At 37.1% G+C, this 14,335-nt stretch overlaps 2 protein-coding genes across 10 annotated transcripts in view; one reads left to right on the top strand and one right to left on the bottom strand.

Annotated features, from left to right (window-relative positions):
• LOC139970045 (uncharacterized) overlaps positions 1–14,335 on the top strand; it is a 289,538-nt gene that overhangs the window by 47,234 nt on the left and 227,969 nt on the right. For 7 of the 8 annotated variants that reach the window (XM_071975640.1, XM_071975643.1, XM_071975637.1 and 4 more), the window contains one exon: positions 6,005–6,213. The exons of the other annotated variant lie outside the window; for it this stretch is intronic. In XM_071975640.1, coding sequence (XP_071831741.1) covers positions 6,005–6,213 — 209 coding nt within the window. The remainder of the gene's footprint in view (positions 1–6,004; positions 6,214–14,335) is intronic. 8 annotated transcript variants of the gene reach the window in all.
• The window catches only part of LOC139970080 (uncharacterized), a 496,120-nt gene that overhangs the window by 17,268 nt on the left and 464,517 nt on the right, over positions 1–14,335 (bottom strand). The gene's annotated exons all lie outside the window — the stretch shown is intronic.

Raw genomic sequence — 14,335 nt, forward strand, 5'->3', positions numbered from 1 at the left:
GTTTCCGCGTTATCGACCTTGCCGCTTAAAAGTGTCATCAAGACAGCAAGATAAGAATGTATTACCATAAGAAGTAAGCATTTTTTTACTCTAAGCTTAGAAAGGAATCAATATTTTAACGTTTCCCTATATGTTTTGAAAGACGAGATAAAAGTATTTTATTTTGTTTTTATTCATTTAACATGTAAATTTTCAAATCGTTTGTGTTTATCGTTTTATTTATGCATCCATGTGGACATGAAAAGCTTCAGCCCAAGGTTTAACCGTTGGGGAGGGGAACTAACCCAATTGATATACGTTGAGTCTGTATTATTTACTTCCTCGACCCCTCATTTACTACATACCCAATCGACGTTAGTTGCTTAACTGTATGTTTACACCGTGCATATGTATAATGTTATGTCTCTCGTACATGTGTTCTTTTGGCGCCAAAATGTCTAGACTGACGTAGAAAACACCTGTCTATGGATATCGGTGACTCAATGCTATTGAATACCTGTACACATCTATCACTGACAATGAATGGTTTAGTGTTATATTCAGGCCTGTAAAAAGAGGGCAAAACGGGAAGCTCATTGCCGGGAAATCTTGAAAACTCGCGGGAAATCTCACGCGCAGCAAAAAAAAAAAAAGGGTTAGAGAAAGAGCCAAAGAGGAAATAAAATTATAAAAAAAAATCAGAAACACTAACTTTAGTTTCTGGGTGTCTTTATTTCTCACTTGAAATAACCCAAAATAGCATCATAATTATTTAATACACTTAATGGCATCGCCGCCGCAAGCCCGCTGAATCTCTCAAGCCAATGTTGGAAAACCTTGTTCAATTTCCCGCGAACACACTGCCGATTTCCCGTCGGTGTTCGCGCAGTACCTGGGAATTTTCCCAGGTACTGTACATTGCCAAACAACTGTGAGCGCTTCCCCTGTCTAACACCTGTTGGTTAACCTTTTTTTTTCTTTGGCACGTTTCCAAGGAACGTTTTATGTAGTACACGAGGCACAGCCCATACAGTACGTACATACACGCATATCACGATATCAAGGCCCCTATAGCCATTGCCATCTTTATTATGAAAGTGAACCTTGTAATAACTTATGTTTTAGGCCACTTGGCATGATTAACTAAATGCTAAATATTGTTCTTGTAGAAAACAACTTCGCAAAATACAGTTGTGTTTTTGTAGTTACATGAGATCCGTAACCGACAAGGTGGTTATAGGCTATTTGATATGCACTTAACTATGGTAGGATATTATTTTTTCCGTATTTTTGGAAATTCTAGAAAATACTTTCTTTTTCCCCCGCTTAACACCAGATGTGGTCTTACGGTTTATTCTAGAATGGGTGTACTAGAGCCTTGTTTACATGACATTAGTTGCATTTAAGACGATATGCCAGTTTCGCGTGAATTTTTCGAAAGTGTTTTGCTCGATCTTTCGTAAAATTTGAAAGGTGTACCAACTTACTTTTCGTACACAATTGGTAATTTCTCTACTGATTTTCAGAGGTTTTATCTCCATACAGTCAAGTATATACGTTGTGTATTGAGTATAAACTAATCGAGAATGCAACTTATGCAAGAAAACAATGCGGGGATTTCCAGCAGACAAATTTTTTCTTTGCGGGATTACTGAGTCAGTTGAAGGGAATCGCGCACCTTAGAGGGAACACTGAGCTGAAGTCAAATTCATACGACAGAAAACGTTTACTTTCTAACATACAATATAATTTTTTTAAATGTGGAATGGCAATATTGTTGTTCAAAACATTTCCCGCCAGGCTAATTTTTTACAGCAACCTTCCCGCGCTGTGCCGTGGGTGTCAGTGTGACATTGACATTGCCCTTGTGAGTGGTTTGGGGACACATCATTACTCGTTATTGTGACAAAGATTGCGCGCACGCAGAACTTTTCGTAGGTAGTGTGATGCACTGATTGTCAACATGTGATTGTCATTTTAAAAAGTTTTGACATTATTTGTACGTGAATGAGAGTGAAGTGAGGAGTGGTTTTTTTCTCGTGCGCTTTGATAAATTGATAGGGGTAGTCGGGTAGGCCCACACGTCAACAAAAATACAAAATGGCTTCGTTTATTTAGTCTTTATCAGAAATATTTGAAGAAGTGTAAAGTCTGCTCAGTTTGATCGATCCAACACAATATAATAATAAAGGCTTACTGGGCGTCCTCTTTGAAGGATTTTTATTTCATTTGTTCTATTTTTATTGTGAACCATATCCAATTTATCTCTCTGCTCCAAGCCATGCGGCACACTGTACATAAAAACTGATGGGATCCATCGCGCACTCCATTGCTAAAATACACGTGCTCGCTCCAGCTCCACTGATGTGTAGAGATCAGTGGCTCACTTGCATCTCATGTTTGTTTACATTACATATTAATAATTGATGTGGTACAATGTGACAGCCGGGTTATAGATGTATAATAAATTATTATCAGACTGGAGTGATTGCTTGAGATGAGACTAGTTTGAGTTTTGTCTAGGTAAGAACTTAAGAAACTGACACACTAAACCAGTTTGTTTTAAAAATTATATTTATTACCTTTTTAAGTTCAAATTAGCACTGGTCTCAACGATTGCAAGTTGTTTTAAATCGCCAAAAAGGTGCACCAAATGGCGCCAATTGCATCCTCATTTTTCAAAAATCAGTACCTTGTCAGGGGGGCACATCCCCCCTCACACGCCCCCCTGCGCCGCTAAAGCGGCGCAATGGCTGCTCCGCAGCCATATGGTTCGAGGGAAATTATACCTTCCTTGCAGGGAAAAAAACATTTTTTACAGCCCTGGTTATATTACTGTAGTAGAGTTGCAGACGTAATATATTCGTGGGAGTTATTTGTTACCATTGACTTGATGAGTGTTAAGTAAGACGGATGGAGAGGAAACCGCTGTAATTATTACAGTAATAATTCATCAGTGAGATCATTTGACGGTATGGTATAGAGGCATAGGCTTTGATTGTTATATCGGCAGGGCAAACTAAGGTATAGGTTGGACTAATAAAGTTATGTTAGGCATCTCAAATATTGTTAATTAAATCTAGAAGTACTACTTAGAATTTGAGAGAGGACATGTTTAGCAAATAATCTAAATCATAAATAATAAAGATCTTAGCCTAATTGTTGACTGATATTCAGAAATGCCCAACTTAAAGCATATCTTAACTATAAAAGATTTGAATAAAAAAGCAATCGGGGCACTGAGTTCTGTTTGAGGTTCTTAAATTAAGCAAAGAATACACCTGCGCTTAACATTCTCGGTGAGATGATGCCTAACCTTTACTTTGAGAACACTTACTGCATTCTAGCTAAGCAAACTTATTCATAAACAAACTTTAGGAACTTTTTTATGCCTTCAGAAATCTTAAATCACAAAAGAATGGTAACGTTCAACTCGTGCCTAATCGTACATAACATAGCCGTATGGAACTTCATACTTGTGTCAATCTATAACATTCCACAATGATTATTGTGAAGACCTAACTTACTCAATCTTTCAACCAGTTATGTAAGAAACCTGCAGTTTTGACTGAACAGGCTCTCTGAAGTAATGTTATTGACTAACTGATTATTACTACTGTAATGACCTAACTCCTGCCAATATAAGTTATACTTTTAAAAGGGCACCACCCTCTCAATAAATTTTAATCACTTGATTTATCTCTTGTGCTTGTTAATCTACATTTGTCCCCTAACTGTTTACACCGCTGAACCCCATAGTCACAGAAGATATTACAATGCAGACCCCATCAACCCGATTAAACTTAATTAACATAATTTAACACTCAAGGCTATGTCATTGGCGGATCCAAGGGGGGGGCCAAGGGGGGCCATGCCCCCCCCCAAAGGTGAGCCAAAAAGTGTTTCCAAACATCTGCTAAATCGTATGATTGGAAATTAAAAAAATCGAGAGGAATAGCAGTGGTAGACTAGTCTAAACCTTTTCGTTTTCAGGCTTAAAATTAAATGCAGAGCTCCCAACTGACCCGCAATTCGCGGGAATTAGACCCGCATTCTAACACCCAAACCCGCTGACCCGCACAAGCGTCCGAAAAAACCGCATTGTAATTTTCAATCATACATAAAAAAAATTGCATCAAATTTTGACTTAGCAACCATCATTTCTTTAGCATTTAGCATAATAGAGTATAAAACCTCCTTTACAGCATCATTTGAACCTCAAATTAGCCTATATTTCTTTTCATTGGGGCGAGCAGCGAACATTTTCATGCCACGGGAAAAAATGAATTATCACCTACTATTCAATTTATTGATGTTACACACAAAGAAATGCATATTTCTCAGAAACTTTTGGGTGACAAAAGCCTTTCTAAGTGCCACCATTTTACATGTAGGCATCACCAGGATTCCAAAAAAATTTAAAAGGGGAGGGGGACACCCCCTCCCCTTATACCCCTCCCCCAGGACGGCGATACGTGGCATGGACCAGCATTTGCCTTCTCGAGAGTTGGGAGCTATGTAAATGTATGAGCATGAGGATATACAGTTTAACACCATTTTGCAGTTACAGGCTGGTTGTAAGAAATTTATAACCTATGAGAAATAAAATATCTTGAGAAAGATGATCCCAACTTTGTTTTATAAATATTTTAGAAAATTACACCTGGGAAACATTTTTTTTAGAAGTAAATTAACATCACCATTGTACACTTTTGTCGTACCAAATTGCATCTGAGGGCATTCAGCAATAGAAAATTTTCCAAACGGGAGGGGGGCACCCCCTCCCCTTAGACCCCTCCCCATATCACTCTAATGCCACTTTGGCCCCTCCCAAACAAAGGCCCTGGATCCGCCAGTGGGCTATGTAAAGTGTTTCAAGATAACAATATTATTTGTAAAGACAATGTAAAAAAAGCAAATGGTGTAATTTAATTGGAAGAAAAGATCAATTTGAGAAAGTTAAGATCATAAGATTTTCCCAATTTAGGAATATCTACAAACACAAAGAAAGAAAAGTGTTACATTTTGAACAAAAACACTAGAGTGAAGTCACACTCAAACCGTAACTAAGGAATGAAGTTGATAATTCAGCAGACTATCGGTAAATTCCACATGATGTTATTGAAATAAAATTAATTAGCTTTTAGTGTTTAGATATGTAAACACAGATATACATCATTTAAAAAAATCCTATTAAGTGGAAGTAAATAACATTTACGCAAAAACGTAGGATTTAGTTCAATAATTAATTAATTTGGTTATTAAAATACTAGTTTAAGCCTCATCAACCTTTCTCTCTTGAAAAATTAATTCGATATGCATCTGCTTCTCTAAATTGCATCTTAATTATCAGTAACAACCTATTTATTTGAATATAATTCTTCCAAAAATCTTTTTAACTTGATAAAACCCTTGCATTAGTTGAAGTGAAGGCTTCCTTTTCATAAATTTCATTACATTAGTGACTAACATTTACATTTTAAATTACAATTTCCAACTGAAAGTTCAAAAAAAAAAAACACAACAACGTTAGATCAATATTTATCTTCAAAAGAATAATCTCAACTTATTGATTACCTAATTTTTGTAGAATTCTCAACCTGTCTTTGAGATTTGTTTCCAATTAATTAATAAATTAAAATTACTTCATTCTGTTCATTTGTATCGATACATTCTTATTTTATAAAACCTTACTACCTATAAACCTTTAATTAATCATGTTATCGTAAAACAATAAAACTAATCCTTTAATCCTACATTACCACTTTATTTCCCTCTAATATAATCCTGTTATTTCTGTTTGTATTTGTCTCCCCTTAAAATCAATCCCATATTTCCGTTCCATTATTTATTCCTATTTACAAATAAACACGACCAAATGTCTTAGTTTATCGCTTTATTTTCCCCTATAATTACTTTATTTTTATTATTTATAATATCATAAACATGATCATAATTCCAACCTAATCCAATATATTTATCTCTATCTACTCTATTACTCAGTAACTCTATTCTTTCATTCTAGATTCCTATCTCCTGTGTGTGGCTAATTGATTGCTCTCCTAGAGTTGATGAGTCTGGTCTGAACCTTATACTTCAGTCTGGTCTCTCTCTCTCTATCCTGAGTTCTCTCCAGAAGCTGGGGATCTTTAACATCAGTAGGAGACTAACTAATGAAGAGTTGGCGGCCATATTGTCTTACTCCTCACAGTGTACAAGCTTGAAGGAGCTGGAGTAAGTATTCCGGTGTAGATTTTAGAACCATCATAACAGTTAAACAGGAAATTAATTTAATTATAATAGTTATCAATATTAAAGGAACAATAGAGAATGTAAAGTCTGCTGTATTTTAAGGTCAAGGATTGGATTTAATTAGTTTAGCTGGATTTATTTCAATAATTAGGTCATCGACGAAGGAATTCTGTAGGATGTTATGATAAATAAAACAAAATGTAATGGATTAATAAGGAATATTTTAAGCGGGTGTTAGTAAGAGAGGGGTAGAAGGTGGGTGAAGGTTGCTTGAAACGTTCTTTGTTTAATTTATGGTTTAAATTTAAATAAGAATTAGGTTTTAGATTGACAGGAATGTTTTATAGGATAAAATAAGAGATACATTCACAGGGTAGTTGGATTTTAATCATTCTAGCGAGAATAATGAATATTTTAAAGTTGAGTTTTATAAGTAATAACTGTTACTTTTGACTGAAACCTCCAAAATATTTGTTGTTTAAGTTGCACAATGTACGTAAGAATTTCTTCAACGAAAGAGATTGAAAATCGTTATTGATATAAAAGTAGTAAAATTATGGCAATAAAAATAGCAATAGCAATAAGATATAACTTTATTGTTCGACCCCCCCCCCCCTTCCTCCCTCTCAAATTGTGATCAAATGAGAATACTCTTGTGAAACTGAAATTTATACCAAACAAGCAACCAATTAAATAGTTTTAGTTGTCGCAGTTTATGAAATAGTTACTCAAAATAAGTTAATAAATATAAGGTATCATAAAGGGAAATAAATAATTGTAATGGAATTCATTAAAGTTAAATCGTATTTTTTACTAACATAACATCAATTAAGGCTAATATATAATATATCTCATAACTACAGAGGTTAAGATTTAATCCATTTAAAACTATTTAAGTTTCTTCTTTATAGTTTGAAATACAACTTGGCACCAAATAAGCTAAATTTATAGTTATTCTCATTAGTTTATCATAATTGTAAACAATAATTTACCAAATTATCGTGAGCTTCATCTTAACTTTGAACAAAATTCGCTTCATATTTTAATATTCCCTGTATTAATATCACGTCTTATTTGAATCGATCATGACATCCCTGCTTTGCTCTTTAAATACAATTTAGTGTGACTGAATTTCCCCTTCCCCCACACCCACCCCAACCCCTCACTTATGACCCATTCGAATACCGGTTTCACTTAATACATTCCCGAAACCTCCCATTTACCAATCCATCTTTACCCTACCTACCCCCTTCAGCTAACCGTCATTACACTCTTTTTTTTTCTTCGCAGTTTCCCTTTTCAATGTATTTTTACCCCCTCCTACCCTAACTCTATCATCACCCCCTTTGTTCCGGCCACCGAGTAGTTTATTATTATTATTATCTCCAGCTCCAATATTAGTTACTTGTGATTTCCTTGTTTCTTCATGTCAATTGGATTCTTTACATAGGCCTACTAAGAATATATTGTAGTTTTATGAACAGAGACGTAAACCTCGCTAGTACTTTTAATATGTTTATTTTTCTCAGAGTCAAATTGGTCACACAACGAATATATTCAGTTTAATATATCGCTCATATATACTCCTCTCACCTTCATTAGTTCCTTTAGACCAACCTCATAAAAAGTTTCCCATTTCCACTTCACACATTAACGTTAATGTTATCAGTTGATATGTTCAACAGTGTATGACGTATTACTAAAGCAATGAAAGATATAGTCGCCCAATCCCGCCTCACCCGACACTCCCAAAGAAAAACGGAAAAGCTATTCAGTAAAACCGTACATAAAATATCAATAACAAATTATTCAGCATGTCATATTCTCAATGCCATTTTAGAAATAACTGTAACCACGGAAAATGTATCACTGAGACATTTTATACATTAGCAGTATTGCTTGATCGGATTTAAAAAAAAAAAATGTAATACAGATCTATAATTATTCACTTTCTAGACTATCAATGCTCTATCCAATCCCAGTGTTCAGTATCAGTAAGTTTAGTTTAACCTCCTCCACCCTTCAGAAAACCCTATACATGTTCCCGCCACTGGCCCTCCCCTTCACCTTCCCCTTCAGAGAGATGCATGTGTATGTTTTTAGAGAGCCCATCGATTCAATTCCATGTGTCTACCCATGGAGCTACAGTATAAACAGCCTGACGTGCTCATTGTATCCCTCAAACATTATCAGTGAACTTGTCAAAGAAACCATGGAAACAGACATTAAGTAGGTCATTAGGTGTACAGCAGTGACTACGAATCATCCATTGTGGGAAATAACATATTTTTATTAGATCATACGCCTTGTAATTGCATACGTTGGGTTCTTAATTTTTGGTTATTCTTTGTAAGTTTTACTTTAAATGAGCAAAATTGCTGGCCAGGTGGATGACGCAGAAATGCGGAAATCGATAAACCGAGTTCGGTAATCGAAATACCAGGTTCGATATCAGCGGTTTCCGTGTTATCGACCTTGCTATATAGCAAGGTCGAAAACGCGGGAAACGAGAGGAATTGTTCAAGGGAGGGTGACGAAGTCTTTTGGGCGGATTTAAGCCTATATGCGCCAGGAAGGGGTGCGGGTTTAAGCTATTTCAGTAAATGTAGGTCGAAAACGCGGATATCTTATGTTTACAATGGATGAGTTCGATTATTTTGTCAAGGGAGGATGAAGAAGTTTTTGAGCGCATTTCAGCCAATATGCACCATGCAGGAGGGAGTGGGGAAGGGCTCAGGTATTTTTTATTTTGTTATTACTAAATGCAGCTAGAAAACGCGGAAATGTGTGTTTACACAATGAATGGCGAAACTAGAGGATTTGTCAAGAGATGGTGAAAAATTGTTTTAGGCGCATTTCAGCTGTATGCGCCAAGAAGGGGTTGGGGGTTTTATTTCACTAAATGCCGGTCGAAACGCGAAAATGTTTCACAATAGTAAAACTAGCGGATTTTGTCCATGGAGGGTTAAATGTTTTCTGAGCGCATTTCAGCCAATATGCGCCAGAAGGGGGTGCTGGAGGGGTGAAGGCTTCTTTTTCCTAAATGTTTTTAACGAAGGCGGAACTAGAAGAGTTTAAATAGGGAGGGAAATACAGGCGTGTATCCAGGGGGGCGTTGGGGGCGCGCGCCCCCCGGGTAAGAAAAAGAGGAGAGAAAAAAAGAAAAAAGAGGGGAAAAAAGAGAAGGAGAGGAAGGAAGGGAAAAGAAAAAGAAGAAAGAGAAAAAGGAGAAAAAGAGGGAGTAAAAGACACCGGGAAGAGAAAGAGGAACAGTGACATCATTACAGCGCTGATCCCTTTTATATACACAGGGTAGCCAGTGAAGGATCAATGATTTCGTAAGGGTGTGACTCACCCTATCCCTTACACCGACAACTCCATTTTCCATTTTCCTCTCTCACTCGTGATCTATATACTATATGGTCTATCATATCGCGCGTGTGTGTATATACGCCTTTAACAATTGTAGCATTGTGCTATGAAACCAACTGTGGCTGATCTCGAACTCGACCGTGTCGTCGGGGAACATGACGCATTTTGGGAAGGGGACGACCGCCCGCCCCCCCCCCCCCATTCAGCATATTTTTTTTAATGATATCGCTAGTAATTTCAAAAGAGAAAGTGCTTAGATGCAACTTACAAGGCCTGGAAAGTGTCATTTCCAGCGATCTGGGAAACATTTTCGGCCAAAATTTGCTTGTACGCTTCGCGCCAACAAATGGTCCTGTAGTGCCATTTCCAGCGATCTGGGAGGCATTTTCGGCCAAAAATTTTCTTGTACGCTTCGCGCCAACCTATGGTGGCGCTACGCCTAGATAGTTTGCCTACAGGCTTCGCCCCTCCCTTGGCAAATTCCTTGCTACGCGCCTGTTCGAATTTGTAAAGCAAACAGCAGATATCACATCATATCAGTGAGCATGAAAATGGCGTTCCAGGATGAAAAGCCTCACAACTGTCCGACTTGCCTGAAAAAAATAACCAAAAATTTTCGCGCCATTCGCGCGCGTTCAACATGTTAATGTCAATATCATATAAGCAAGCATCAGTTATTACATCGCATGCCATCGTGTACCGTACGGTCCGTTAAAATTGCGCAGTATACCTCGGGATGCTAATGTAAACAACGAAATGTCTTATGTAGATGTATAAAAAGCATGGAGGTCCAATTATGTCAAAACTCTCTTTTACATTAGTAATGGCGAATTAGGGGCTGCATCCCCCCCCCCCCGCCTCCTACGCCTATGTGTGTAGTGTTCGGTTTCGTAAATATCTGCTATTTTTTCATTTCCTTCAACCAAGTTTTATAATAGCCGTTATAAGAGGTTTTAATATTTGTACACCAATAAATTAACTCTGTCTGAATTTTCGAAAAATTTCTGACCAACATTCTGCATCACACTTCCCTCTACTCGTGCAATTTTGACCGGTCTGTTAGGGGTTGAAGGAAGTTTTTCTATATTGGTTGTCCATAGATGAAATTTTGTACAACATTATCGGTATGTTTTGAAGTGAGTTTATTCGTGAGAAATGTGAATTTTCAAATTCTGAACAAATAATGGGCTTAAAACCTTCAAAAGTGGGGCTGACGGGTATTGTGGGCCGCGACGTAGAATCACCTACAAAAGCAATGACCCACAGGATGCGATGAGGTCGAACATGATGTGTGCCGGGTTGACAATCTTCAAATAGGTTATGGATGGAAAAAAAACTATTAGGAAATACTTGGTTCTCAGGCAAAAAGTGTACATCTGGTTGGTCATTTCAAGCCCGAGAAGTGCCGTTTCCGGTGATCTGGGTGGTATCAAAACAAGAAATGTTCTTGTACGCTACGCACCAACCGATGGTGGCGCTCTGCTTAGATAGTAATTTGAATAGTAAGCATATTTGCAAGAAATATTATTCTACTCGGATTACATAACACAATTTGTTGACCTAGATTTTCCATGTCACAGACTTACAGTATTATATGCAATTACCACCACGACGCAATATTTTCGGAATAAATATGTTATGATTTAAAACCTCATCAATGGGATAGTTTAGTTACAGGTCTAGTTTTAGTCGACATACATAAGTACACTATAACGTTGGAAACTGAGGAATGTTGCCATGAAACTGAACATACTGTTATGGATGCGTTTGAACTGAAAACCAAGAACTCCTTTTAATACCGTACTTATTTCCAATATGTCCAGGGGCGTTTACAGGAATTTCCGCAGGGAGGGGTCCAACAGTTTATGAAACGTACTAGTGATCGCCGTCCTGTTTGAGGGGTCTAAGGGGAGGGGTTTCCCCCTGTATACGCGCCTGACGTCACCATGAAGTTAACTTGGTGTTTCAAACGAACCTCTAAAAATGCCAAACGAGATGTTGTGATGTCGAAATTAATTATTCACCATTGCAACTTCCGTTTCAAAAGCAGGCAAAATATTATATCAACTTGACGGCATCCTGTTAATGTGTTGACTTAAATAAATTAGCATAGTATCACGTTTGCCCTGCCCCCTTCAGCTAAATATTTTTGCCTAATTGTTGTCAGGTGAAATACGGACACAACGTTGAGCAAACTGGTCATTTTTTTACCCAACTGTTATTAGAGCGTGCCTTGAGTTTAAGAATAAAATTGATTTCTGTACGTCGGGAGAGGGGAAAATAGAGGCTAGTAGGGTGCACTTTAGATTTTGAAGGGAGTGTTGAGGGAGATTGGAATGTCCTGCTACCGAAAACCCACTTAAATAATCTCGGATTGATTGTTGTGATCATAAAATTTTAGGCGATTTTTTTTTATATTTATATATTTTATTTTTTTATATGTATGTTTGCCCTCAAACTTTCTCGCCCGCTTAACGCGCGTTCTGATATATACATATGTTCTGTGTGTATTTTTATATCCGTTTGTGTACTCTTTACTTTAGTTTTAATACACCTAGATTCGTTGTGTATGATTTTATCAAGCTCTACTTAATTTTAGCTTAAGAACCGGTATGCTGAGACTTATGCCATGGTGAAATACTTAAGCTCTGATATGAATAGCCTACGTCACATTTTCTTTGATTAATGTCTGGAATAACCACCACAAAATCCTCTAGTTTCGCCATTGTAAAAAAAAAACATAATGTATCTGCGTTTGCGACCTACAATTAGTGAAAACACCCCTCCCCCACCCCCTCCTCCCACTTCACTATGCTCTCTCCCTTGCTGGAGCAAATTGGCTGAAATGTGCCTAAAGCTCTTTTTTATCTCCCTTGATAAAATGCTCTATAGTTTTTCCATTGTAAAAATATATATTTCCGCGTTTTCCGCCTTAAACAAAAGAATAAAACCCTCAACCCCCGCCCCCTACTTTCCTGGCACATATTGGCTGAAATTCGTTCAAAACACTTTATCACCCTCCCTAGACAAAATCCTCCAGTTCCGCTGTTGTAAAATGAAAACATTTGCGCGTTTTCGACCTGCATTAGGTGATTACAAAAATTCCCAACCCTTTCTTGGCGAATATTGGTTTGAAATGCGCCAAAACCTTTCTTCACTTTTCCTCCATTAATAGTATTTTCTCCATTGTAAAAAAAAAAAAAACATTTGCGCGTTTTCGACCTACATTTAGTGAACAAATCCCAACACTTTCAGGCGCATATTGGCTGAAATGCGCCAAGAAACTTCACCCTCGCTTGACAAACACCTACAGTTTCGCTATTATATAATAAACAACCTTCCGTGTTTTTGGCCTACATTTAGTGAGAAAAAAAAACTTCAAACCCAACCAATTATTGTCTAATATTGGCTGAAATGGGCATAAAACATTGTTTTCACTTTCCCTGCGTTTAGAGAATTTCTGCCATAATAAGAACAATATTTCCTTGTTTACGACTCGCTATTAAGTGAAAAAAAGCTCAAACCCAACCACTTATTGGCACATTTTTGTTTCAATGCGTCCAAAACATGTCTTCCCTTTTCCTGCTTAGAGCCTATTGCCGCCATTGTCAAAAATATTTCCGCGTTTTCGACATGCATTTAGTGAAAATAGCTTCAACCACCACCCATTCTTGGCGCATATTAGCTGAAATGCCCCCAAACAGGTTCTTCAACTTCCCTTGACAAAGTCATAGTTTGGATATTTTAAAACATACATTTCCACGTTTTCAACCTGCAATTACTGAAAAAAAGTCGCATACCCTTTGTAGTGGCAGAGTTGCTTATTCGGCCTTCCATAGAAAAGTTATTTTTATGTTTTCGGGTGTTGAAAGCCTACAAGCCAACACGGTATTTACGAGCTAAATTATCACCATTTGTGACCTACGAGTACGTTTATACGAGTACGTTTCGAGTATATAACCATTCTATAGCGTTTAGAGTGTATCATACTACGGTTATTTTGTTTCCTTGTTTTTCGTGTTTTTGGGAGGAACGGTGTAAATATCTCTGTAAATACAAGTTGTTTTATTACTTTACTACGGACTTTCGTCAGTGTGTGTTTTTATATTAGGGTCAGATCCAAAACCTCTGCCAATGTTATGGACGGAATTCACAGAGATAAAGTCCCATCAAAAATAGTGTGAGAGTTAGTATTTGGTGAGGTATGCATGATTGATCTAAGTTGGGATACCTCTACCATATTACGGAAAAAAATTAATTGGGTGGTGCAATATAGTCTGAATATGCAAATTAGGTGTTCGTTATGGACGGAATCAGAAAAATGATCAATTCATACCAACCTTCATAGTGGGTCAAAACTCTGTGAAGTGTTCAGGATTTCAAAGTTTAAGGTACTTTACATCACAGGCCTGGTACCTTAGCTTTATCATACTCCCACTCATAATCTTCAATGTACCTCCATTAACCCACTACCCCAAACCAAAATTCTGTGTTATGGACGGAATGTACAACGTTATGGACGGAAGGTTTCGTCCTGATTTAGGATCAACTCTTGAATTGTGAAGTGTGTGTTATAAGTTAATACTTATGGCCAATATGTGTAATAATATCAAATAAAATTGAATTTATTACAAGAAGGGAAAGAGCTAGACCTGAAATAGGAATTGTTATGGACGGAATGTTATGGACGGAAAGTATTGAATTAGCCTAAAATGAATTGCTATAGCACATG

This window comes from Apostichopus japonicus, chromosome 7, assembly GCF_037975245.1.
Source record: "Apostichopus japonicus isolate 1M-3 chromosome 7, ASM3797524v1, whole genome shotgun sequence".
In the NCBI taxonomy this organism is placed as follows: domain Eukaryota; kingdom Metazoa; phylum Echinodermata; class Holothuroidea; order Aspidochirotida; family Stichopodidae; genus Apostichopus; species Apostichopus japonicus.